This window comes from Eriocheir sinensis, chromosome 38 (genome assembly GCF_024679095.1).
Source record: "Eriocheir sinensis breed Jianghai 21 chromosome 38, ASM2467909v1, whole genome shotgun sequence".
Taxonomy (NCBI): domain Eukaryota; kingdom Metazoa; phylum Arthropoda; class Malacostraca; order Decapoda; family Varunidae; genus Eriocheir; species Eriocheir sinensis.
In genome coordinates this window covers 14,487,392-14,515,092 of record NC_066546.1, presented here as the reverse complement: position 1 = coordinate 14,515,092, position 27,701 = coordinate 14,487,392, and the positions used below count along the sequence as shown (strand labels likewise).

The 27,701-nt window shown below is 45.5% G+C and overlaps 2 protein-coding genes across 3 annotated transcripts in view; one reads left to right on the top strand and one right to left on the bottom strand.

Moving 5' to 3' along the window:
- LOC127008728 (frizzled-4-like) overlaps positions 1-16,258 on the bottom strand; it is a 33,878-nt gene extending 17,620 nt beyond the window's left edge. The window contains exon 1 of the mRNA XM_050881085.1: positions 14,480-16,258. Within this exon, the coding sequence (XP_050737042.1) occupies positions 14,480-15,438 (959 nt within the window). The 5' untranslated portion in view covers positions 15,439-16,258. The remainder of the gene's footprint in view (positions 1-14,479) is intronic.
- Positions 16,259-21,467: 5,209 nt separating this feature from the next.
- Positions 21,468-27,079, top strand: LOC127008725 (hydroxymethylglutaryl-CoA lyase, mitochondrial-like). 2 transcript variants are annotated; one of them, XM_050881082.1, is made up of 7 exons: positions 21,468-21,757; positions 21,998-22,024; positions 22,524-22,690; positions 24,021-24,144; positions 24,329-24,541; positions 25,005-25,193; positions 25,779-27,079. In XM_050881082.1, the coding sequence occupies exons 1-7, from the start codon at positions 21,647-21,649 to the stop codon at positions 26,004-26,006; spliced, it is 1,059 nt and encodes a 352-aa protein (XP_050737039.1). In that variant the 5' UTR covers positions 21,468-21,646; the 3' UTR covers positions 26,007-27,079. The 2 variants fall into 2 exon arrangements, with proteins under 2 accessions (XP_050737039.1, XP_050737040.1); XM_050881083.1 differs by lacking the exon at positions 21,998-22,024 and having other exon boundaries at positions 21,472-21,757.
- Positions 27,080-27,701: the final 622 nt, after the last annotated feature.

The following is a 27,701-nucleotide window of genomic DNA, read 5'->3' as shown; positions in this document are numbered from 1 at the left end:
TGGCTGTTACGGTTTTGATGGAGGAAGGAGTTAGACCGTAATAGAGGAGGAGGATGAGGAAACGAAGACTAATGGAAGGAAATGAAGGATACCGAAGGAGAATACAATAAACAAACAAACAAACCAAGAAAGAGACGGACTGTAGCTACCAAGGAGAAGGACATAGAAGTTAATGAAGGAAAATACAATAAACAAACAAACAAACCAGGAAAGAGATGGACTGTAGCTACCAAGGAGAAGGACATAGAAGTTAATGAAGGAGAATACAATAGACGAACAAACAAACCAAGAAAGAGATGGACTGTAGCTACCAAGGAGAAGGACATAGAAGTTAATGAAGGAGAATACAATAAACAAACAAACAAACCAGGAAAGAGATGGACTGTAGCTACCAAGGAGAAGGACATAGAAGTTAATGAAGGAGAATACAATAATAAAACAAAGAAACCAAGAAAGAGACGGACTGTAGCTACCAAGGAGAAGGACATAGAAGTTAATGAAGGAAGATTACAGGAAATGGCTTGTGGAGGCGTAGACGAGGCGACATTAAGACCTGACGAGAAACACGGGGAAGACGAAATGAGACAAATACGAAGAAAGAAAAAAAGAGGAAAAAATAGATTTCCCCCAAAGAAGGAAGATGAAGGATTTGAAATGGTAATGTAATGACACCAAGAGATAATGAGGAGGAGGAAGCAACACCATCACCACCATCATCATCACCATCACCTCATTATAAAGGGAAGATGAAGGTTATGAAAGGCTAATATAGTGACGGGAAGAACATCGTCATCACCATCTCATCATCACCACCACTACCACCATCATCACCATCATCATCACCATCACCTCATTATAAAGGGAAGATGAAGGTTATGAAAGGCTAATACAGTGACGGGAAGAACATCGTCATCACCATCTCTATCACCACCACCACCACCACCTTCATCACCACCACCACTGTTATTATCATCACTAAGAACAACACCACCACTACAGTACTACCCCTCACTATCCTCACCACCACCACCATCATCACCACCACCACCAGGGACGAGAAAGGAACAGGTGGCATACACGAGACACAAATGCAGTGAATTAATGAATAAAATTGTCATCAGGAGGAAGGAATGCGAATCCTCCACCACTACCATCATCATCATCATCATCAGTAGTAGTAGTAGTAGTAGTAGTAGTAGTATTGGTCGTCTCCCTCTTATGATAGATGATGATGACGATAGTAGTGGGAGGAAAATAGTAGTAGTAGTAGTAGTAGTAGTAGTAGTAGCACAGTTTTAGACACTTATCAACATTCATCACACAAACAAAAAACAATCAACAGGTAATAAACAACACACACACACACACACACACACACACACACACACACACACACACACACACACACACACACACACACACGCCAGGTAATACGTGCAATATAAACCCACAGGTGAACAGTAAACAACCCCAGGGGCGCCTTCCACCTCGTTAATATCACTGAGACACCGTATAAATAACAGGGGGGGGGGGGGAGGAAGGGAAGGGAAGGTGGGCTAATGATGAGGTTGGAAGAAGGGAAGAAGGGACAGGATAGAGGGAGAGAGAAAAGGGAAGGGAAAGTGTAGGAAAGGAAAGGAAGGGAAGGGAAGGGAAGGTGGGGTAGGGATGAAGTTGAAATTAGAGATGGGAAAGGAAGGGAAGGACAGAGGATAGAATGGAGTAAAAGGGAAGGGAAGGGAAAGGAAAGGAAGAGACGGGAAGGGAAGGGAAGGGAAGGGAAAGGAAAGGAAAGGAAGAAAAGGGAGGGAAGGGAAAGAGTGAGAAGGATAAATGGAAGTGAGGGAGAAGGGAAGGGAAGAAGGGAAGGTGAAGGAAAGGAGAGGAAGAGAAGGGAAGGAAAATAAAGAAGTGCAAGGGATGGGATGGGAGTGAAGGAGAAGGGAAGGGAGAGGAATGAAAGGGAAGGGAAAAGAAAGGAAAGGAAGGAAAGGGAAGGGAAAAGAAAGGGGAGATAAGGAATGGAATGACATGAGGGAGGGGAGAGGAGAAAGGAAGGGAAGGGAAGGGAGAGGATAGGAAGGAAAGGGAAGGGAAGGGAAAAGAAAGGAGAGGAAGGAAAGGGGAGGGAAGGAGTGGAATAGCATGTATTTTAAGATGGTGGTGGTGATGGTGGTGGTGATGGTGGTGGTGATGATGGTGGTGATGGTGGTGGTGATGGTGGTGGTGATGATGGTGGTGATAAGTGGAGTGTATTTAATTTAATGTATCTTTGTTTATATCTCATCAATTAACTTTACTGTCTTCTCGTTTTCTTTATTGCATTCTTACTTTCCATTTTCTTTATCACTCGGCTTGTTAGTGTGTGTGTGTGTGTGTGTGTGTGTGTGTGTGTTAAGGGGTATCCGTCTTAATCTGCTTATATGTCTGTCAGTCTCCCTGTTTGTATGTTTGTTTCTCTCTCTCTCTCTCTCTCTCTCTCTCACGGTGCATGGTGGGTTATCGTCCTAACAACAGACAGACCATTAACGGTGGGAAGGTACAGGAGGGGGGAGGAGAAATGACTGACGCGCTCTCTCTCTCTCTCTCTCTCTCTCTCTCTCGTGTTTTTTATGTGTTTTTGCCTCTTACTTCCTCTCCAAATGTTGACCTTTTCATATTTTTTCCTCCTTCCTCTCTTCCCTTCCCTTCCCTTCCTCTTCCTCTCTTCCCTTTCCTCCTTCCTTTCTTTAATGCATGACTGATTGCCTTTCCTCTCTTTCCTCCTTTTTTATATCTCCCTTTCCTCTTCCTTCCCTTCCTCTCTTTACTTCCTACGACCTTCCTTCCTTCCTTCCTTCCCTTTTTCCTTTCCTCTCCTCTCTTCCACTTGAATTTCCGGTTTGTCTATGTAGCCTTCAACATACATAAGTAGTAGTCGTAGTAGTAGTCGTAGTAGTAGTAGTAGTAGTAGTAGTAGTAGTAGGAGGAGGAGGAGGAGGAGGAGGAGGCAATGAGTGTACGTTAAGATGACGAACGTGTGTATGTGTGTGTGTGTGTGTGTGTGTGTGTGTGTGTGGTGAGAAAAAGGACAATGGAGGGACAATGGTGCCAGAGAGAGAGAGAAAGAGGGAGGAGAGAGGAGAGTGAGGAGGAGAGGGAAGGAAGAAAGGGACTTGTGAGAGAAAAAAGGGAGGGAGGGAGGGAGGAAAGGGAGGGACAAAGGTGTGGGTGGAGGAAGCAGTCTGAGAGAGAGAGAGAGAGAGAGAGAGAGAGAGAGAGAGAGAGAGAGAGAGAGAGAGAGAAGGGTGCATATGTGTGGTGTGTGTGTGTGTGTGTAGAAAGAGATAGAGAGAGAGCGAGTGTGTTTGAAAATTGAACACAAACATACATATCGTTTTTACACACACACACACATACACACACACACACACACACACGCAGTATTACCAATAACGCCAGGAATCTTCCCTCGGGCGTACAAGTGCTGTGGCGCATTAAATTTTACCGTGGAAAATTGGTAATGGCCCCAACCTGCACCCTCTCCGGACGCCATCAACCCCAAGACCGACACTCCCCTTCCCCGACCCCGGAATTCTCGCCCCTACGAACCCCTGTGGCTTGTGTCCCTGCGTGGGTTAGGTGTTTGCTGCCCAGTGGATGTGTAAGATCATAGAGTATCATGTTTTTACCCTTGATTTTTTTTCTTTTTATATATATTGGTGATGTTATTTTATGGGGGAACGTGATGTGATTGTGTTATTGCTGGTGGTGGTGGTGGTGGTGATGGTGGTGGTGGTGGTGGTGATGGTGGTGGTGGTGGTGGTGATGGTGGTGGTGGTGGTGGTGATGTTTTTTTGTGTGTGTGTTTTCGTTTAATGATGGAATGCACCTAAGAAAACAATGGAGAGAGAGAGAGAGAGAGAGAGAGAGAGAGAGAGAGAGAGAGAGAGAGAGAGAGAGAGAGTAAATCTGTAGTGGAAGAAGAAGAAGAAAGGAAGATGATTGGAGGTAGAAGAAGAGGAGTAAAAAGTGGAGGAGGAAGAAGAGGAGGTCGTGGTTAAGGAGGAAGAGGAAGAGGTGGAAGAAGAATAAGGAAGAGAGAGAGAGAGAGAGAGAGAGAGAGAGAGAGAGAACACTTATATACGGCCGTGCCCTAAGTAACGGTGACAGCAGATAATAAAAACAATTACAACAATCTCCTAAAGTTACCCCTCGCGAGATTAGCAGATAACTCTCTCTCTCTCTCTCTCTCTCTCTCTTCTTCCTCCACTTCCTCTTTATCCTTCTCTTCTTCCTCTTTAATGACGACCACATCTTCCTTTTCCTCCACTTCCTACTCCTCTCCCTCTTCCTCTCTTCCTCCTCCTCCTCTAATTCTCCTTTCTTTCTCCTCCACTTCAAATCCTCTTTCTCTCTTCCTCCTCCTTTCTTTCTCCTCCACTTCAAATCCTCTTTCTCTCTTCCTCCTCCTTTCTTTCTCCTCCACTTCAAATCCTCTTTCTCTCTTCCTCCTCCTTTCTTTCTCCTCCACTTCAAATCCTCTTTCTCTCTTCCTCCTCCTTTCTTTCTCCTCCACTTTAAATCCTCTTTCTCTCTTCCTCCTCCTTTCTTTCTCCTCCACTTCAAATCCTCTTTTTTCTCTTCCTCCTCCTTCTCTAATTATCCGTTCTTTCTCCTCCACTTCAAATCCTCTTCCTCTCTTCCTCCTCCTTCTCTAATCGTCCTTTCTTTCTGCTCCACTTCAAATCCTCCTCGTTCTCCGGTCATCCTCCTTACTCCCTCAAACGCGTAATAGAAGCAATAAGTAACACGAGCATCAGAAGAGAGGCATTCAACCCTTCTCGTGGGGGATCGGAGCCGCCTCGAGGGCTCGTAAAAACTATTAAACTCAAAATAAACAAGATCCCTTTGCCGATACGCGCCCGGGAGGGACACGCGGCCGCCCTGCACGAATGTTATCGAGTGTGTCTGCCTAATGTTTTGTGTATGTGTGTGTCTATGTGTTTCGCCCATGGTCTGATCGCCTGTTGGACTCGTGATCATCAACCAGTCAAGTGAAGGAGGAAGAGGAGAAGGAGGAGAGAAGAAGAAGAAGGAATAGGAGAAAAAGAAGGAGAAGGAGGAGGAGAAGAAGGAAATTGAGGAGGAGAGAGCTTTGTTTGTGTGTGTGCGTGTGGAGAGAGAGAGAGAGAGAGAGAGAGAGAGAGAGAGAGAGAGAGAGAGAGAGAGAGAGAGAGAGAGAGAGAGAGAGAGAGAGAGAGAGAGAGAGTTAATAGCCGTACTTCAGGTTAAAAAAAAAACATTACAACCTCGCTTTGTACTCAGGCCAAAAAAAAAAAAAAAAAAAAGCAAGCAAATAAGAACATAAGAAAAACACACACAAAAAAAAATTACCTCAATCTCAACACCAACCACGAGAGAGAGAGAGAGAGAGAGAGAGAGTGAGAGAGAGAGAAAAAAAAATATCTCCCCCCTTTATATATATTTCCTCTGATTTCTCGCCAAGCCTTCGCCAATCCTTCCTCACACACACACACACACACACACACACACACACACACACACACAGGTAATTCCGATAATGGTCTCCGCCTACAGGAAGATACTAATAACAAGCCAATTTCTCTGCATGAACCTGAACGGGGAAAAAAGTAGGCAAGACAAAACACCGATATATTTTACTCTTACGTAGAACAAGCACGATGATTAAGAGGAGGAGGAGGAGGAGGAGGAGGAGGAGGAGGAGGAGGAGGAGAATGTAAAGAGAGGGAGGAAAGGAGAAAGAGAAGAGCTGGAGGAGGAGGAGAAGGAGGAGAAGAGCTGGAATAGACAGTGGAGGAGGAGGAGAAAGGGGAGGAGGAAGAAAAGGAGAATGTAATGAGTGGGAGAAAAGGAGAAAGAGAAGAGCTGGAGGAGGAGGAGAAGGAGGAGGAGAAGAGCTGGAATAGACAGTGGAGGAGGAGGAGAAGGATGAGGAGGAAAACTAGGAGAATATAAAGAGAGGGAGGAAAGGAGAAAGAGAAGAGCTGGGATAATGGTGAAGAAGGAGGAGGAAAGGGAGAAAGAGAAGAGATAGTATATAGATGGAGTAAGCGGAATAAGAGGAGGAGGAGGGGGAGGAGAAGAGAAGAAGACTCAGAGGAAGGAAGAGGAAAACCAAGAGTATAGAAAGGAAACAGGTGGAGGAGGCGAAGAAAAAAAGAAGAAAAGGAGGAATTAGAGGAGAGGGAAAAAGAGTAAAGAGGAATAAGGAGAAATCATAAATGGTAAGAGAAGAGAAGAGGAGAAAGAATAATGAAGAAGAGGAGGAGGAGGAAAATTTAAGAGGAAAAGAGGAAAACAAAAATCACCCTTTCCCTTTCATCGTCCTTATCACCTTTAAACATTTTCTTCCTTGTCTTCATTCCTCTTCTCTTCCTCCACTCCTTCAGGCCTCTTTATCCTCCTCCTCCTCCTCCTTCACTTCTCTTATCTCCATCTCTCCACTTTGCCTCTCCCCTGTCTCTCCCTCTCTTACCTCTACTAACTCACCCTCTTTCTCCCTCTCTTCCTCTTCCTTGTTCTCTCTCCGGGGGTCGGGAGGAGGAGGAGGAGGAGGAGGAGGAGGAGGGAGAGAAGTTGAGGTTCCCCAGACTCCTTTGGGACTAAAATGAACCAAGTCTGGGAAACGTTTTTGTCAACGTTTAAGTCTTATAAGAAGCGTTTAGAGAGAGAGAGAGAGAGAGAGAGAGAGAGAGAGAGAGAGAGAGAGAGAGAGAGAGAGAGAGAGAGAGAGAGAGAGAGTTACCGTTCGTGTGTTTGTGTGTGTGTGTGTGTGTGTGTGTGTGTGTGTGTGTGTGTGTTTAGGGTCATTCTGGGGTGAGGTTGTGGCCGTATTTTGACATGTGAAAGTGGAGGGTTGTGTGTGTGTGTGTGTGTGTGTGTGTGTGTGTGTGTGTGTGTGTGTGTGTGTGTGTGTAAAATTAACCACTTATACTACACCCACACAAAAAAGTCATATATTACAAAACCGCACATTTTACAACAATATCTTAATAAACTTTACTTCTACTTTTTTTCGAACTTTATTTACACACAATCCAATTTACTTTTTACTCAACCTCCGCTTCAGTCATCTTCTCCTGCTCCTTATTCTGAATCCTCTTCCTTCTATCCCATTTCTTTCCTTTATTCTTTCTCCTTTTCCTCCTTTATGTTCTAGTTTTCCTCCTCCTCCTCCTCCTTCACCGTCATCTATTGCAACTCTTCTCTTTCTTTTCCTTCCTCTTTTCATTCTAGTTTTCCTCCTCCTCCTCCTTCTCCCACCATCATCTATCCCAACTCTTCTCTCTCTCCTCTTCCTCCCTCTCTTTCCATTCTAGTTTTCCTCCTCTTCCTCCTCCTTTTCCTCCTCGCCTCATTTCCCCTGTTTGAAGAGCCTCTCGTTGAAGTTCCGAGACAGTTTTTACACGATTTTGCACCATGAGCGGAAAAATCATTAAAAAGAACCTGGCTAATCTTCTCCTTGGCCTTGATAAATATTCGTAATGGGACGTTTAAGAACAAGGGTACGGTACATGTCCCAACACTAACCTAACAAGCCAGTGTCATAAGCCTCTAATATTCGCTATCTTAAACACGATCCAATCCTCTGTTGCCCTACCTGTATAGCCTGTCGTAAACCACTATCTTAAACCCCCTATCTTATCGCCCATCTATCAGTGCTTGTTCCTACTGCTGCTACTACTACTACTACTACTACTACTACTACTACTACTACTACTACTACTACTACCACTACTACTACTACTACTATTACTACTATTGCTGTGAGAGAGAGAGAGAGAGAGAGAGAGAGAGAGAGAGAGAGAGAGAGAGAGAGAGAGAGAGAGAGAGAGAGAGACACACCCACATCAATCTTCCCATCACTCTCAAGGTTCAGAGCAGGATCCAGAGAGAGAGAGAGAGAGAGAGAGAGAGAGAGAGAGAGAGAGAGAGAGAGAGAGCATCTGATACACCCTGCCATCAGCCAATCATAACTCAACACACACACACACACACACACACACATGACTTGTATGAAAGAAACTTCGACAAATGTTAAAATGTAAAGACCAAAAAAAAAAAAAAAAGACAAAATTCTTATTTCACGCAGAATTTACAAAAGAAAGAAGGACATTTATGAGTACAATGTTCTTAAATGATGATAAGTAACTGCATCTATTATTTTTATTATTATTATTATTATTATTATTATTATTATTATTATTATTATTATTATTATTATTATTATTATTATTATTATTATTATTATTATTACCGTTATCGTTCCTGCAATCTCTCGCCCTTTTTCACATCGCGTTTTGTACCTGTCTTCGCTTAATTATCTAGTTTGAACACGCTATTTTAATTTTTACTTTATGAACGTGTCCTGCGTTTCTGAATCACTAACACACACACACACACACACACACACAGGTATCCCCTTCACCTACAAATGGCAATTAATGAAACCAGGTGCGTGTCCCTTCAATATGCAGGTAAGAACCCATTCCTCAGGTGTCTGGAGGGAGAGACGGAGGGAGGGAGGGAGGGAGGAAGGAATGGGTCGAGAATTGCACATGGAATACAACCGCAATCTCATACACACACACACACACACACACACAGAGAGAGAGAGAGAGAGAGAGAGAGAGAGAGAGAGAGAGAGAGAGAGAGAGAGAGAGAGAGAGAGAGAGAGATGGTTGGTGGGTGAGTCTTCTTAAGATGAGTTATTGAACCTATTGTGTGTTGATGTCTATCTCTCGCCAGATAAATAGATAGGTGCGTGTGTGTGTGTGTGTGTGTGTGTGTGTGTGTGTGTGTGTGTGCGTGTGTGTGTGTGTGTGTGTGTGTACTCTCCCTTTCCCTTCTTTCTCATCTGTTCAGCCCATCACACATTCACAAAAAGTACCTCAATTATACTTTTTTTGTGTGTACGTATTTGTGTGTACGTATTTATTTTTTGTGTACGTATTTATTTTTTGTGTGTACGTATTTATTTTTTTGTGTGTATGCAGTTTCGTATGTGCGTATTTATTTTCTGAGTATGTATTTCTCTGTGTACGTAATTATTTTTCATGTGCGTATGTATTTATGTGTGTGTAGTTTTGTGTGTATGCATTCAATCCTTATCGTAGTTTTCTTTTTTAAGTAACTAATTCTTTGTTTGTGTGTTTGTTTGTTTGTTATGCTGACCGACCGGCTGTTTGTTGGAGTTTGTTTACGACGAACTTCACATTTACTGCCATACCAAAATCGCCTCAGAAAGCAGAAAATATAAATGGGTAAATAAATAAATAAAAAAACATTAATAATCTAACTTAATATTCGTCTTTATTATGAAGCAACAACATGGTCTTTGCCTCACCACCACCACAACCACCACCACCACCACCACCATAACCGAAGCCCCTATAGTGAAATCCTTTAACTCAACCATCTTAAACCACCATCACCACCACAACCCTTACTATAACCACAACCATCACCACCACAACCACCAATATTACCACAACCATTCAACCGGAGCCCTGACATAACCACCACCACCACCACCACCAGTACGAACGATGCTCCTCCGAACCCCTGATGTAAAATTCATGAACATTGAAGATTTATCGTGTGGTCAACCCTCTGACGTCTATACCTACCCTTGCATCCTCCTCCTCCTCCTCCTCCTTCTCCTCCTCCTCCTCTTTATTCTTTCTCATCTTCTTCCTCCAGTTTCTCCTTTTATGCCTTCTCCTCCTCCTCCTCCTCTTTTTTTGTTCTTCCTCTTATACCTTCTCCTCCTCCTCCTCTTCTTCCTTCTTCTATTCGTGCTCTTCCTCCTCTTCATCTTCTCGTTCCTTCTTTCATTCCTTCTCCTCTTCCTCCTCCTCTTGCTTTTGTTCCTCTTTATTCCTTCTTTTCCTCTTCCTCTTCCTTTCACTCCTTCTCTTCCTCCTCTTCCTTCTCTCTTCCCTTTCTCTTCATTCTAACACTCCTTTTCCTCCTTTTCTTCCTCCTCCTCTTCTTCCTTTTATTCCTTAACCTCTTCCTTCTCTTCCTCTTTATATTACTATCGCTTTTCCTCCTCCTTTTCCTTCTCTTCTTTCTCTCCTACTTTCCCTACTTCCCTTTTCTCTTGTTTTTCCTCCTCCCTTTCTTGTTCCTTGTCTTCGCTGTCCATTGTCTGTTGCTTTTCCACCTCCTCCTCTTCCTCCTCCTCCTCCTCCTCCTCCTCCTCCTCTCACCTTCTTCTTTCTTCAATCTTCTACTCATCCATTCTTCTTTCCTTCATTCCTTTTCATTTCTTTTTTTTCTTTCCACCGATAAATCCAAATCCGTTTATCTTTTTCTTTCATACTTTTCTGCGTTTATTTTTTGCTTGCTTGCCTTCTCTCTTTGTCCTCCTCCTCCTCCTCCTCCTCCTCCTCCTCTTCTTTCTTCGTTTCCTCCTCCTTGTCATCTTAAGCACCTGGATGTAGTCGAAGGGATCAGTGTTAAACTTCTGTCTACGAGAACTTGCCATGTCTTTGTGAATTTTAATAGTTGCTGAAGAAAAAAAAATAGTGTGTGGCTCCTGGGAATGAAAACTGAACGCGTAGAAAACAGGAATCAGTCAAGAATGTGCTTAGTATTTTTGTTGTTGCTGTTGTTGTTGTTTTATTTCTTGTTATTTGTTGTTGTTTTTTTACCTTGAGTTGCCTCCTTTGCCAGATTATCGTATTCACCACATTGTATTTATCATTTTTAAGCCTCAAACTCTCGTACCTGCACAAATAACGATAGAAAATTAAAGTTAGCGTTAAAGCTGTTATTTATTGATGCTCTTTTTTTTCTTTTTGCCGTAGTTATCGGTCCGAAACTACGACAATACAATGCGATGAGTACGATAATTTGGCAACGCTGCGTAAAGCTGACGAACAAACAAACAATGAGGACACGAAGAGCAACACAGGAGACAATGAACCTTTAAATCTCCGCTGAACTGCATGAAAAGAAATGTACCAAAAATTAGAAGAAAACAAGAATCAGAAGAAGTAAAAAGGACACTCAAAGATCACAGAGGAACAACAAGCAGTAAGACACACGTTAACATGACTAAAGAAAACAAGTAAGAACTGCGGCCGCCGAAGAGTAAAGTCTCGCCAAGACCCATTACGTGAGGTCGCTCAGAGGCCAAAGGCTGCTCTGGAGGGCCGCGCCTCCTCGCCGTACTGGCTGAGGATCTCCTGCCGCCACGGCTGTGTGTTATACCAGGCCAGCCACAGGGGCTCCGTGCTCACCGTGCCCTCAGCCCCGGGGGTCACGCTGCCCGCCTCGCCGGGGGTCACAGTGGCCTGGTTTTGGTCTTTCAGGGCCGGGATCATCGTTCCCTCGGTCTGGTGCGTGGGTCTGGGGGTAAAGCGGTTGTTTTTCGTCTCCCCGTGAGGAGCCAAGCGATTGGTCGTGCCTGGCTGAGGGCCAAAGCGGTTGTCTCCTCCTTCAGGAGAGAACTCTTCCTTGTCTTCTGCATCAGGAGAAAAACGTTTGCTTCCCGTTTCGGGAATAGCATACTTACTTTTTACAGAAGAGGAGCCGTGTCGTCCTGCTCTAGGAGTAGGTCTTTCCTGTTCTGCTCCAGGAGTGAATCTGTTGCTCTCAGAACCTAAATTACTATTCTCGATTCCTTCATTGCCCACTTGGCTGCCCGTTCCTGCTGGAGGCGTGAAACGGTCATCGTTAACCTTACTATCAGGGCGATTCTTGGCTGTTTCTGAGGACAACTGGCCTGCCGGCGCCGCTTGGGAACTAACGCGATCATTTGGCACTGCGTCAGGCGTAAATCTGTCTCCTGACGCGCCTCGAGGAGACGAGATGTGAGGTTTTGGAGCGAGGCTGTCCTCCGGTTGGTCTTCCTGTCCTGCGTGAGTGACGGGCGTCTGAGGCTTCTCCGCCGCATCAGCATCAGCATGTTTCTTATCGAGAGCTTCCAACTCCGCCATCGCTCTGGACATCTCCCGCCGTGTCGCCTCTTGTTTTCCCTTCATCCGCCGCACGGGGTCATCCTCCACCTCCGCCCTTGCCTTGCCCTCAGCTCGGCGGGGCACGCGTGATCTACCGCGACGAGGCACGTCAACGGGGCGGAGGGAGGCGCGGCGCTGAGAACCCGCGAACCCCTTGCCTTTGGGCCTGGCGGGGACACGAGGGCTCGGGCTCTTCTTCGGCCCGTGGCTCGAGGCAGGGCTCGCCGCCACCGCCGTCACCACCACCACCGCTGCCGCCACGAGACACAGGACCCACGTCGCTCTCACCATAGCGTCACGACTCGAGGGTGATTTGTAAACTTAATTAACGAAAACGTGTCCAGCGGGGAGGGGGTGGAGGTAGTGGTGGTGGTGGACCTTTGATGTCTCTGCCAATATCCAAGACTGTCCCCCCCCCCCCCCACCCTCTCTCTCTCTCTCTCTCTCTCTCTCTCTCTCTCTCTCTCTCTCGCCTGCTTCTGTTTATTGGTCAGGTTTCCCATTTTATCGTCCACATATATAAAAGGAAAAAAGAAAAAGAGCCGAGAGGGGAGAAGGAAATGGCGGCGTGATCTGATTGGGTAGAAAGGAAGGAATGCAAGACGGATTGGAGGAAAGAATAGAAGTGAAGAGGAGGAAGGAGAAATGGAGGAAAGGAGAGAGAGAGAGAGAGAGAGAGAGAGAGAGAGAGAGAGAGAGAGAGAGAGAGAGAGAGAGAGAGAGAGAGAAAAGAAGCGATTTGTTGCGGCGCCGAACAAGGCTGTCGGCGCCCTTTGCACACACACACACACACACACACACACACACACACACACACACACACACACACACACAGTGACTGAGCAGCATAAATAGACCAGAAAACCGTAAACATATCGTGAGAGAAAGACTGACGGAGTTAGTAGTAGTAGTAGTAGTAGTAGTAGTAGTAGTGGTAGTAGAGGTGATATTGTTGAATGTATGAGTTGTTAGTGGTGGTAGTGATTGTGGTGGTGGTGGTAGTGATTGTGGTGGTGTTGGTGGAGGTGGTGTTGGTGGGCGTGACCAACCCGCACCTTCAGGCCTACAGCAGTCTTCTGTCACACTCCCACCCACACTTAAAAGGCTTCCCCCCTTCGCCCCCCCCCCCTCCTTAAATTTCCTCTCTCTCTCTCTCTCTCTCTCTCTCTCTCTCTCTCTCTCTCTCTCTCTCTCTCTCTCTCTCTCTCTCTCTCTCTCTCTCTCTCTCTCTCTCTCTCTCTCTCTCTCTCTCCTTCTTTTCGTTTTTATCATATTCGTTCTCCTTTTCGTTATCGTGTAAGTACTTCGCCCCTTCCTACTTTTTTATCTGGTATTATCAAGTGGCTTTTTCCTGCTGATATTAAGATAATTTCCACAAAAAAGTAATGTAGAGATATCACCATTGCCTCAAGTGTCTGTCTGTCTGTCTGTATATGTATGTATGTATGTATTGACCCCCTCTCTCTCTCTCTCTCTCTCTCTCTCTCTCTCTCTCTCTCTCTCTCTCTCTCTCTCTCACACACACACACACACACACACACACACACACGGAGGAAGGAAAAAAAGTTGCATCACATTGTTTTAAGTGTATTCGGTTGTATATCCTCCCGGCCCTTCATTTTCCTCCTCCTCCTCCTCCTCCTCCTCCATCTCCTTAACTTGGTACTGATCAGGGTGGCGGTGGAGGAGGTGGAGGGAAGGGAGGGACCGGGCACGTGTACCTACAAACCGTATATGGAGGTGGAGGAGGGAGGGAGGGAGGGAGAGGAGGGGGAAGAAGGAGGGGAATGTCCAATAGCAACAGGGTCTGGAAGGAGGAGGAGGAGGAGGAGGAGGAGTTGAAGGAGGCGAAGAAGAAGTAGGAGGAGAAGGAGGGTAAGGCCTGTATTTTGCATTATTTATTTTTCCTCTCTCTCTCTCTCTCTCTCTCTCTCTCTCTCTCTCTCTCTCTCTCTCTCTCTCTCTCTCTCCATACGGCGCCAGGAAGGGCCGGTGACAGGGCTGGAGGGGAAGTTATGGCAGTAGCAGTAGTAGTAGTAGTAGCGATAGTAGCAGCAGCGATAGTAGTAGTAGTAGTAATAGTAGTAGTAGTAGTAGCAATAGTAGTAGTAGTAGTAGTAGTAGTAGTAGTAGTAGATGTATGCTAATGGTATTTCAGTGGTGACTAATTTTACATAGCAACAATAATAATGATAATGATGATAATAATAATAATAATGATGATGATGATGATGGTGGTGGTGGTGATGTTTGTTGTGGTGGTGGTGGCGGCGGGGCGGCCTGGTGGGTGGCTGGCGGGAGTAATTTAACATGTTAACTCAGCCCGGGTCAGGGTGTTAAAGGGAGAAAAACAGGTTTGTTGACAAAGAATGCGAGCAGTGAGAGTGAGGCGGCAGGGACAGGTGGGCGGGGGAGGAGGAGGAGGAGGAGGAGGAGAATAATGATGATGAGGATGGTGATGATGGTGATGTGTAGCTACCACTCACCAGACGGAGGCGGCGGTGCTGAAGTAGTAGAGGAGGAGGAAGACGAGGGCGCAGGTGGTGTGCAGGGCGCCCTCCGTCACCGCCACGAGCCCCAGGTCCTGGTCCGTGTGGCAGGTGACCCGGTCTGGCCCCGCCACCAGTCTCACCAGGTAGCCCACCGACACCAGGTTGTAGCAGAGCGCCAGGTGCACCGCGGCGCGCTCCGGGTACCTGAAGGCGGCGGCGTCCAGCAGGAAGGAGAGGACGGTGAAGAGTGTGACGGCGAAGCATGCCACGGCCCAGATGGCCATCCACACGCCGGCGAAGTACTTGTCGTTGCTGCTGAAGGAGATGTTGGCCTGGCAGAGCGGCGCGCAGGTCCCCGTGGCGTTAATGTAGCGGTACTTGTGGGCGTGGGCGTACTGGCTGCAGCGGCGCGGCGGCTGCGGGCGCGGGGAAGTGGTGGGCGGTGAGAAGGGCGGCATCTTCTCCCCGGGGCCCTCCATGCACATGTACTGTTCGTTGTTTTCAGGCGGAAACCTGGAGCAGTTGAGGAAGGCCGGCCACGGGTAGCCCAGCTCGGCCATGACGGGCGCGCACCTGTCGCGCACGGTGAGGCACAGGTCGCGGCACGGGCCGATGGGCGTGGGCACCTGCGTGGTGCACATGGGCGTGTAGATGGAGCACAGGAAAAACTGCAGCTGCGACGAACACCCGTACTGGATGAGCGGGTTGAAGGAGTTGAGGCGCGACTCGGCGTCCTTCTGCAGCTCCGTGCCCACCAGGTTGGGCATGGAGGTCAGGTTGTAGCCCATGTCCATGCAGGCGCTGATGCGGATGGGCTCGCAGCGCAGCGGGCCCCCGGGGTGCTCCTGCGACATGAGCACGGGGTAGTCGGCCCACGCCCGCGGCCAGCAGCAGGCCACCCACACGCCCACAGTCACCCACAGGAGTGTGTTGGTGGTGGTGGGCCCCGCCATGCTGGAGCCGCTGTTATCTGAGCATCTGAGGGCGGCCCACCGAGCCAGTGGTTCTGCCTCACGCCTGCCCTCCCACCAACATCGCCTCCTACCTGTGTGCCCGACTCGACGCCCGACGCGTCACGCCCCCGCACACTCTCCCGCACACATGTCACTCGCCGCCGTGCCCCCAGTCCACGGCGAGGCCAGACACTTCGCGGCTGCACGGCGCCCGGCCAGACACGGCAAATCACAGCGTCTCCCTCCGAAGTGGCGTGTATCCTCACTCTCTGGCGGCCAGTTGGCAAATACAATGAATGTAGTGTTGGCAGCGTTGAGAGACTGCTCGCTCCGCCTCCTCGCGCCAGCCCGCAGCCTCATTGGTCGCGGTTTCTTACCTCGCCCTCGTCCCACTCTGGATGCTGCAGGTTTACTACGCTCATTTCCACTTATTTAACGAGAAAATGGCACGCCACAGACGTCTACAAGGCTCAGGGGTGAACTGTAAAGGGTGGACCTCCGGGTAGCTTCAGAGGCAATCAAGGCGGGGACGCGGAGGCCGCCTTATCGCAGCCCAAAGTCGCGGGTTGCTGGCAGGGGTTGGGACGCGCGCGGAGGCCAGTTAAGTGAGCGTGCTATGCAAACTTGGCATTCTCAGTCGTGCAAATTTCGCATAATCAGCGCGGAGGAACCAGCATCGCAGTGTAAATAAAAGTTTGGGTACCTCTCGCCTGCACCGTCCTCCCGCCGCGCCCGACCCGCTGGCTACACACACACACACACACACACAGGCCCGTAAAGGTGTTGGTATTACTTGGCAAATGTTAACTCGAGGGATATGATGAATTATGGGACTATTCTTCCTCTTGGACGATAATTTATGACCACAATTAAAGATGAGAGAGAGAGAGAGAGAGAGAGAGAGAGAGAGAGAGAGAGAGAGAGAGAGAGAGAACCAACAAGCTCTCCAACGCACACAAACACACACACACACACACCTGCTTAAACTAAATTGCACAGATTCTGATTTACACTCATTGCGGCCGCGTCAGGAGTCCAAGTGTTTGGGTTAGATTAGACGTCGAGAGCCTGTCAGACTAACATATCGTCGCGACCATCCCCGGGCACACACACACACACACACACACACACACACACACACACACACGTCGTTCGTTTACAAGCACGTCACATGTTACGAATTCGTCTTTCTGTTCTCTCGTTCTTGGGTCCTTTTGGCTTAGCAGTGTAGTAATAGTAGTAGTAGTTGTAGTAGTAGTAGTAATAGTAGTAGTAGTAGTAGTAGTAGTAGTGGTGGTTAACAAGGAACTCCACAGCCACCACTAACACTATGAAGACAACAGGTCACACACACAACCTACGGCGTTCCCATCACCAAACATCACCACCTCCTCACTCATCCCGCCCTCACCGCCCACCCGTAACTCATCACCCTCCTCATCTCCCAGCCTCTTATAGGGCACTGACGTCACTGGCACCTCCTTGGCCCCCCTTGCCCCCAAACACACACACAAACAGACAAACGGACGGGCTCTGTTTATCCGTAACCTCATGTAGCTCACTCGAGGAATAAACTGTTTACGGTCGGCTGCATCGGCTTAGCGGGCGCTTCAACAACTCAGTAACTTATGATATACTGTTTACGCGCGAGGCTCGGAATGGATATACGGTGAGTGTGTGTCTGCCTCTGTGTGTGTGTGTGTGTGTGTGTGTGTGTGTAAAGAGCGTGGATGATATAATTTTAACAGTTGTATGCGCGGCCAGAGAGCTTTATGTCGACTTGTGTTAACTCGATGTATAGAGAGAGAGAGAGAGAGAGAGAGAGAGAGATGACGACCCAACAACCTACAGGACAGACAGACAGACAGACAGACATTACCCTCCCCCCCCCCCCAAAAAAAAAAAAAAGGAAAAATTCAACCTTTTCCTGACTTTATTTTTTTTTACTCTCGTTACCTTTTTACCCTTGCCTGAAATCGCTCTGTTGCTGGTTACGTCGAGGAGGAAAACTGTCCCTTCATTTGCATAGAAAGAATGTTGAGTTGAAGGAGGTGGGGGGGGGAGCAGCGGTCACCTGTACACTTACCTATGCTGTAGTAGTAGTAGTAGTAGTAGTAGTAGTATGCATTGGTCTTGCTTGATATCTATTTCTTTCAATTATTTTTAGTTTTCTTTCATTTTAACATCTATTCAAGTTCATAATCATCCCTTATTTGCCTCTCTGCTTGTTTGTGTATTTAATTAACGTCTGCTTGTGGGATGAATAGGAGTAGGAGGAAGAAGAGGAGGAGGAGGAGGAGAGTGGGGAAAGCTAATGAAAGAAAGCGATGAAGTCGATACGAAGGTGATGACAACGTGGCAAGATCGTGACGAAGGAAGGGCGATAATGCAAACAAATGTAGAAGAGGGAGGTGTATGTAGAGTGTGGGAACCTAATGACGCTCTCTCTCTCTCTCTCTCTCTCTCTCTCTCTCTCTCTCTCTCTCTCTCTCTCTCTCTCTCTCTGGCGCTGCAAAAAACAAAGATTATTTCTTGTTCTCTTTTACTTATTTCTCTTTCTCTTCTTCATATACTGTTTCTTTCCACTGCACTGACCTAACTGTTTGCTCTAATTCTCTTATCCTTTCCTGTGTTTTCTTTCTCTCTCCCTTTTTTTCTTTCTTTTGTCTATCTCATTTACTCTATTTTTCTTTCTCTTCTTCATATACTATTTCTTTCCACTGCAATGAGCTAACTGTTTGCTTTCTTTCGCTTCATATCCTTTCCTGTGTTTTCTATCTCTTTTTCTCTTTTCCTTTTATCTTTTTCTCCTCCTATACTTTCCTCCTCAGTCAGTGTTCCTTCCTCCTCTTAAGTTTTCAGGCTGTTTCTTTCCTGTTTTTATACTTTCCTTCTGCGTGGCGGGGCCCTTCCTTCTCTTCCTCAGTGTGCTCTTCCTCCTCCTCTTGCAAACACCCACGTCGCTCCTTCGAAGTATGTAGGGTAGACATAGCAGTTCTTATCTTCCATTCTGATTTTGTAGTAGTGGATTTGTTTATCTTTTTACATCAAGGGAGGCAGCTCAAGGGCAAAAAACAAGGGCAGTAACAAAGAAGTCCGCTATACGCTTCTCCAATAAAAGAAACAAGAACGAGAGGTCAAAAGAGAGGTCAATTTCGGGTGGTGAGGTGTCTTGATACTCTCATGACCCCATTTCTCATATAGTAACGTTTTCGACCCGGGGCTTAAGGGAGGTCAGAAAGAAAAGGATGTAAGGAAAGAAGGGTAGGAAGAAGAGATAGGATGGGAAGAAACAGAGAGTAAAGGAGGGGAGGTAAGGTTAACAGTAGGTGAAAGAATAGTGGGAATGGATAGTATTGCTGCTGGGTCTGTGTGGGGAGACAACTGAAAAGATGATTAATATGTCTATCTATAATAATGAGTTCATATGCGCTACAGCTGCACGTGGCCTCGAAGTGAAAACCCGACGTATTAGCTAATTTTAAAGGGTAGACTGCAGGGAATGAATGCCTTTTATGCTAGGAATTGTCTACTTCTCTCGTGTTCATTGAAGGAGATGCCTATATATATCCCTTACTCAATGGGTCATGTATACGTGTACTATCAGAATCATGTTAGTAAAATCCATAAACTCTGTATGTTTTAGAACCGCCTTGTTTGCAAATTCCTTGATATCTGAGGTAATTTATTATTTACTGTTTTGAAGAGATTGCTATTGTAATTACACCTCATTTACTAATCTTCTTAATCTTCTTTTCCTCTTGTTAATCTCTTCTTCTTAATCTTAATCTTCTTAATCTTAACCAATTCCTTTCCTATACAAACTTGATCTCTGTGAAACTGGGAATATGACATTGTGTTTTTGCTGATATGAACAACACATTAGTTAACAGTTCCAAATCTTCCTTTTCTTTGATATTTTCCTTTGCAATATACTTAAGTCACACCTTTACTTTCCTGTCCCATACAAACTTGATATCTCTGAAACTGGGAATATGGCTTTTTTTGGGGAGATAGAGGAATGACACACTACTCATATATGAATATCACATCAATAAACAGCCCTTCTATATCTTCCTTTTCCTCCTCTAAATGTCCCTTTGCAGCATGATCGAGTCAGACCTTTCCTGTCCCATACAAACTTGACATCTCTGAAACTGGGAATATGGCTTTTTTGGGAGATAGAGGAATGACACACTACTCATATGAATAACACATTAATAAACAGCCCTTCTATATCTTCCTTTTCCTCTTCTAAATGTCCCTTTGCAGTATGATCGAGTCAGACCTTTCCTGTCCCATACAAACTTGATATCTCTGAAACTGGGAATATGGCTTTTTTGGGGGGAGATAGAGGAATGACACACTACTCATATATGAACAACACATTAGTAAACAGCCCTTCTAAACCTTCCTTTTCCTCTTCTAAATGTCCCTTTGCAGTATGATCGAGTCAGACCTTTCCTGTCCCATACAAACTTGATATCTCTGAAACTGGGAATATGGCTTTTTTGGGGGGAGATAGAGGAATGACACACTACTCATATGAACAACACATTAGTAAACAGCCCTTCTAAACCTTCCTTTTCCTCTTCTAAATGTCCCTTTGCAGTATGATCGAGTCAGACCTTTCCTGTCCCATACAAACTTGATATCTCTGAAACTGGGAATATGGCTTTTTTGGGGGAGATAGAGGAATGACACACTACTCATATATGAACAACACATTAATAAACAGCCCTTCTATATCTTCCTTTTCCTCCTCTAAATGTACCTTTGCAGTATGATCGAGTCAGACCTTTCCTGTCCCATACAAACTTGATATCTCTGAAACTGGAAATATGGCTTTTTTGGGAGATAGAGGAATGACACACTACTCATATGAACAACACATTAGTAAACAGCCCTTCTAAACCTTCCTTTTCCTCCTCTAAATGTCCCTTTGCAGTATAATCGAGTCAGACCTTTCCTGTCCCATACAAACTTGATATCTCTGAAACTGGGAATATGGCTTTTTTGGGAGATAGAGGAATGACACACTACTCATATATGAACAACACATTAGTAAACAGCCCTTCTATATCTTCCTTTTCCTCCTCTAAATGTCCCTTTGCAGTATACTTGAGTCACGCCAGAAAACAGCTCAGCATGTGGCAGAAAACCGTCCCTGTCATGTGGAACTCTCCCGTGGGTTAAAATATCACAGCCATTCCATCCCACTGATAAGAATACATACCGACATTGCACCATGACACACTAATTACCACACTAACTCAACCACTAACTCTTCTCTAGCACCTCAGAGTTATACAGGAAACAAGTAAAGCTAAATAAGGGCTAGAGGCTTCCTGTTCACTTGCCTCTTGAGTTATATCTTACTTATTTTACGCATATACACTAATTATTACACTTACTTAACCACTAACTCTTTTCTTTCACTTAAACGTCACTTAGGAAACGCAGAAAGCAAAATAACTCCTTATACTAGCTCTTATACCTGACCAAGCAAACCACTTTTTTTCCCTCTTGAATCTTGGGAATGAAAGTAGGAGTTTCTGTTTAACCTTTCTTTTGCACTGTACATTAATTACTACACTAACTAACCCACTAACTCTTCTCTAAAACTTAAACGTCACATAGGAAACAAAGAAATCAAACTATCTCGTCCCTCGCGTCCCAGTATATCCCCACTTTTTCTGAGGGATTTGGGGAATGGGGTCTGTAGGGACTTCCTTCTCACCTGTCTTGCATGTTACACTAACTACTCCACTAACTCACCCACTAACCCTTCTCTAACACTTGAGGGTCACACAGGAAACAGAAAGCAAAAAATATATCGTTCCTCGCCTCAGTAAATCCCACTTTTAGTACGTTCAGGGGCTTCCTTTTCACCTGTCTCTTGTATAATACACTAACTACTCCACTAACTCACCCACTAACCCTTCTCTAACACTTGGGGGTCATGCAGGAAACACAGAAAGAAAAAAAATAGCCGTTATCTGCCCGAGCAAAACCACTTTTTCCTCTGGGACCTTGGGATGGGAGGACCAGGGGCTTCCTTCTTTTACCTCTCTCACTGCCTTAACGGCCCAGCTACGACACACAGCCGCTCCCTAACTCTTAAGGTACTCTCAGGTAACCCTTCGGAGGACCGGGAAGCTGGAAGGAAGGGGAAGAGACAAGAGGAAGAGGAAGAAGAGGAGGCGCCATGACCCGAGACAGCAGACGACCCTCTCCCTCCATCATGTCCAGGCTACTCTGCCGGGCCGACGTATTTTCAGCCCTAAAGTCCTTCTGCAGGAACTATGGGACTCCAGGGGTGAGTATGAGGTGGATGGGTTCCCTCTGCGTCTTTCTGGGGTGGTTCCGGCGCCCTGGGAGTCGTGGTTAGTGCATGAGAGGAGTGGAAAGTAGACGATGTAATAATACCTGCAAGCTGCTCGGGGGTCGTGGTGTGTGCATGACATGAAAGTAGATGACGCAATACCTTCCTACTCGGGGTGGGGGCAAGGTCGACTGTATTGCTAATCTATTTCCCCTTCGTTTTATTTTCAAGCAGACTCGTGGAAACTCTCAGTACTTGGAGGTAGGCAGCTAGGTGCAGTGTTTTTTTTTGGGGGGGTCTTGATTTTAACATTGCTTTTGATATAATTATGTGTTTTTTTGCATTTTTCAAGCACTTAGTCATCTTTAGCGGCCTGTGTGACGGAGGTGAGCACTGAGGCCGCGCGCAGTTTAGTGTATGCCCCTCCCCCACTGCAACCTTGTTATCTCCTCCCTTGTCAATGCTTTCCAGTACTAGTTTGGTTTGATTTATAAAGCCTATTTCCTAGTAGAATGCACCTCTCTCTCTCTCTCTCTCTCTCTCTCTCTCTCTCTCTCTCTCTCAACAAGTACGCCAGTGATTTTATGTTGGATTTCTTTCTGCGCCGTTTTTTTTAACATTAGAGAAAACAGTTCAACAGCAAAAAAGAAAAAAAAAATCCCACTCATGACTGTGCCCGCAAAATAGGGATCAATTCTGTAACTAATAAGTCCCCCCTAAGCTTGAAGACGAGAGTGTGACATGCAATTGCTACTCCCAGATCCGAGGGTCCCAGACGCTGCCACACTACCCGAGGAAGGTGAAGATCGTTGAGGTGGGGCCACGGGACGGGCTGCAGAATGAGAAGACTCTGGTGCCCACTGACATTAAAATCAAGTTTATCAACAAGCTGGCGAGGGCGGGTCATCGTGCGGTGGAGGTAACCAGGTAATGAACGTCTTCCCTTTTGTGCCGCCTCCTTGCCTTATAATCCACTAACTCTCTGGTCAGGTCCTTATGTCGGTATTCACACGCTTTCACCTCCTACGTCAACTATTTTCAAAGCCCAGTGAGTGTTTTTTTAGGTCCATGGTACAGAAGAATGCTCAAATTACCACCAGGGTCATAAAACCACCTGTAGAAATGCCCAGAACTCCTGATAAAGCCTTGTCAGGTATGTGCTTGCGACTTTACAAACATGAGGATTGAGGACAACTTTCAGTGCTGATATTAATGTTATAATGTTGGCAGCCCTGTGGAGCACTGCTATGGCGGTGGACTGGGGCCTGAAACACCATCAACATTAAACGGTAAACAGGTGCCGAAATGTTAAAGAATATGACCCTTGATTCCTTCCCCGTACATCCCTAAAAAGGTAACTCATTTCCTGTCCCTTTTCTTCCACCTCCTTGCCTCTTCTTGTGCTGACTCTTCTTTTACAAGTCTTTTAATTCCTTCCCCTACAAATCCTAAAACTCGGCTCATTCTCTCTCCCTTCAGTGACAATTCCTTGCCTCTTCCAGCAACCCTTCTCCTTGCTTAGCTTTTTAATTCCTTCCCCTAGAAACTCTCAGCTCATTCCTTCTCCCCTCTGTGTTACCTCCTTGCCTCTTCCTCCACTAACTCTTTCTTTTACAGGTCTTTTATTCCTTCCCCTACAAGCTCAGGGCAGTGTTTTCTGGGGGGGCTAGGGTGGATATAGCCCCCAGATGTTTTCTATATTGGCCTCAAAATGACCCTAAAAGTGCTTATTAAAAAAAACACCCACCTCCGTATGCTTGCTGTGGTCATCACCCTCCCCTCCAACTCATGAACCTATGATGCCCTCGAGCCACACCAAAATATCTGCCAAGTTTACTGGCCTGAAACCCTAAATGTCGGCTTAGTACTACCTATGATCAAGAAGTTTTTAATTCCTGTCTTTTCAACCAATGAGACTTGGCACAGGGAGTTAAAATCATCCTCTCAATTCTTTAATTCTGCCTCTCCTGTGCATTCTTAAACTTTACTGCTATCAAGTACACAAATTAATCAAGGCTTTCGTAGGATTTCTGGGTATTTCCATGGGTACGTTTGTGACTCTGGTGGTAGAGTGACCCTCATTCCATACCATGAACCTAGAAAAACACTCAAGAAAACCACATTAATCCTTCCATCAGCCTTTAGAAATAGTTGATGTAATAGGCAGCAATGTCTGAGAATACCACCCTCAGTCCTTGCCCACAGTCTCCTTGCTTCTGCAGCTCTCACCAACATGACACAAAGTTTTTACCCTCAGCTTTGTGTCGCCCAAGTGGGTGCCTCAAATGGCCGACCACACTGAGGTGCTGCGAGGGATTCAGCGGCTGAGTGGGGTGTCCTATCCTGTCCTGACGCCCAACCTAAAGGGGTTCGAGGCAGCGGTGAGTGTGTGTGTGTTTTTCCTAGTAGTTTAAATTACTTTTATTATTATCCAGTTTCTTTGTGACTGCTGAGCTAAATTAGGCACCAGTTTAGTTGTGGCTCTTTATATCATCTAGTTTCCTTGTGTTATCTTTGTTATAAGGTGACGATGTAGGTAAAATCAACCGTCCCTTCCATATGCAGTACCAAGCTGGGTGTGAGGAGGTGGCCATCTTCGGGGCTGCCTCGGAGACCTTCAGCCAGAAGAACATCAACTGCAGCATCGCCGAGTCTCTGCAGCGCTTTGAGGCCGTGATGGAGGCGGCCAAGAGTGTCGGCGTGAAGGTCAGGGGCTACGTGTCCTGTGTGTGTGGCTGCCCATACGAGGGACCCGTCGACCCCAAGGCTGTGGCTAAGGTGGGCTTTGCTCAGTGCCTTCTTACAGTCATACATGATTTTGTTTCCTAAAAATTTTGTTTCTGCATTTTTATTTCCTAAAAATTTTGTTTCTGCATTTTATTTTTTTCCTTGATTTTTTTCACATTATTATGTCAGTTTACTCTAAATCAGGATATATGATTGTCAATTTAGAATTCATAAAAGAGTCCCCACACAAAATCGAGTGTGTATTTGCAGTAACTATTCAAATAAAATAACAAAAATAAATGATGGAAAAGAACTTTGCTGGTGACAGAAATAAATGGTAAATAGACATAAGCAGAATTCGTACAATTTTAAATTTATACTTTAGAACTGAAATTAGAGTTCATCCTCCTCATATGGGAGTGTTGCAAGGTGACCTGACACTGGTGGGCGTCGGGGGTTCCAGCAGCTTACTCCCCACATCAAAAAACTAAGCCACAGTCCTTCGATGCTCCAGGTCGCCCACACCATGTACGAGATGGGGTGTTATGAGATCTCACTCGGGGACACCATAGGGGTGGGAACGCCCGGCAGCACCCGCACCATGCTGGAGGAGGTGCTGAAGGTGCTGCCGCCGGATGTGCTCGCGGTGCATTGCCACGACACCTACGGCCAAGCGCTGCCTAACATCCTCACCGCGATACAGGTGGGTTCAAGACTTCAAGTGACTCGGTACTAGGATTTTGGGCCTTGAGTGAAGAGGGTTTTTTTTCCACACTCAGTTTTACTACTTTTTCTATGTTTCTTTCTTTATTTATTTTATTTATTTATTTATTTATTTCATTTTTTTATTTATTTATTTTTGTCATTATTCACTCAGTTCAGCTCGTTGCATTTTGAAGTTTAAGCTTCTATCATCCTGTCATGAAGGTTCTTTTGTATTCATCCAGTGTTATTGATCATGTTTTGCATCACTTTTTCATGTTCTCTTGTATTTTAAGGTCTAACCTTGCGTTATATATTTTTTTATCATTACTTATTTAATTAGTTTTCTCTTTTTGCTTCTCCCTTGAATGCATGTGTGGAAAGAGGCAGGCTTCATGGATGATAAACTTGGTTGTCTTTATTTGGTAAAGATTAAATTGCTTTCCTGGTGATGTGATAGTCATTTTTCTTTATACTGAAAAGCTAGAATATTCATATGCCTTCCTTTGGCATGAGAAAAGAGCTTAGGAGGTCAGTTGTAATAGACTGCACTCTTGCTTCATACCTTGTGCGTTTGTGTCCTCAGATGGGCGTGAGTGTAGTGGACGCCTCGGTGGCCGGGCTCGGGGGGTGTCCCTACGCCCAGGGTGCCTCGGGGAACGTGGCGACGGAGGACGTGGTGTACATGCTCAACGGCCTGCAGATAGAGACGGGGGTGGACCTGGACAAGCTGATTGAAGTGGGGAACTACATCTGTAAAGTGCTGAACAGGCAGAACATGAGCAAGGTGAGCTGTGCCAAGACCAAGTGCTGAAAACAGCCTCCACAGGGAGACTGTAGGTAGTACGCATAGTCCATATATTTTTTTAAAGAGTTGAGGCTATATGAAAAGTGCAGTGTGTGCTGGTCAGTTACCTAATGTGATTTTGCTGTTTTAAAGACAAGAATATTCTTCTATCTGTCATACATATAAGAAGTACAACATGCAGTGAAATGAGTTGATGTGTCCACAGAATCTCATGTGTAACAATTTCTTTTTTAATCACTGTGGATTAAAAAATACTGTACTGAAAACGACCATCATAAGTCTGCAGAACATCACATGACCAAGGTTGTTATAGTATATTACAAAGATACTAATTAATAGTATGAAGCCTTCAGATTTGAAGTAGCTTTTAATTAAGCTATCCAGATGAGGTATTTTGTAATATGCAATTATTTAAGACACATTCAAGTGTGTCACAAATCATTTAGGTTTTAAGGAACCCCAAGTTTCTCATCCCACTGTGAGCACTGTAAGTATTAGTAACAATCTATGTCACCGCCATCGTCACAAGGTTAGTGGATTGTTTTTGTTCATCTGTGATATTTATTCAGTAGGGCATAACTCATGGGTTAGAGATCTATTTATATGATGTAAAGTGGAGTTAAAAGAATAAAATATAACCACTTTTCCTGTTATCATAAATGGCCACTTAAAAGAGTATAGTATTATTATATATGTACATACTCATTAGTTCACAGAAGCCAAGAGTTTCTGTCTATTCCTGTCACAAATACAGCAGATTCTCCAGCAGTACTTTAGAACTAATTCACCTCTACAGTAACTGCACACAACTTTCTGTAGTGTCATGTAGGGGACTGTAGCCTTAGGGCCACTTTCACAGTCACTTTGTTTTGATCGTTACTAATGGCGGCAATCAACGCTATAGTTTTCCACGTGAAACTGGCCTATGGGGTAGTGGCGGCTGCAGAGGAAGCGAGAGGTGTTGAGAGTGTATGCCAATTTGCGGTGCTAAGCTAACCCCGCAGCCACCACTACCCCATCGGACAGTTTTACGTGGAAATGCTATAGCGTCGATCGCCACCATTTGTAATGATCAAAACGACCGTGAAAGCGGCCCTTAGAAACCATGGACTGAGCCGCCACCCTTCTTCCGGGTGCCTGGAGACTGATTTCAGGTGTGGAAGTGTTCATGGAGGGGAGTTGATATAACACTAATATGCAGCAGGATCTTGCCAATAACATAATTGCATGACATTGAAACAAGTCTGTAATGGATTAATTGGTATCTACTGAAATAAATGTATAATGGGTTAATTGGTGTCGCTAATTCTCACGTAATTGACTGCTCTTTCGGACACCTCTTCGGGTTCTTTACAGGAGCAGCGAGTAGCGGGCTTTTTTGTGCCCTTGTGCTGTCTCCTTTGCTGTAATGGGTTAATTGGTGTCACTACCATATTATTTCCCCTGTTTTCCCATTAGCAAACCTATCACTACTATTCTTTTTAGCTGAAATAATAGGAATCATTATTATATCATTATGAGTAATATGAAATTCATCTTAAAGGAGTTGATGAGGCTTATGATTGTTTTGAGGCTCCACAGCAGCTTCTGTGCACAAGTCTTGGAACAGTCATCACATTAAATACTTCATCAACTCCATTAAGGTGTTTTATATTAGTCATGTTGAAACAATAGTGATTTTGTTATTTCAGCTTCAGAGAA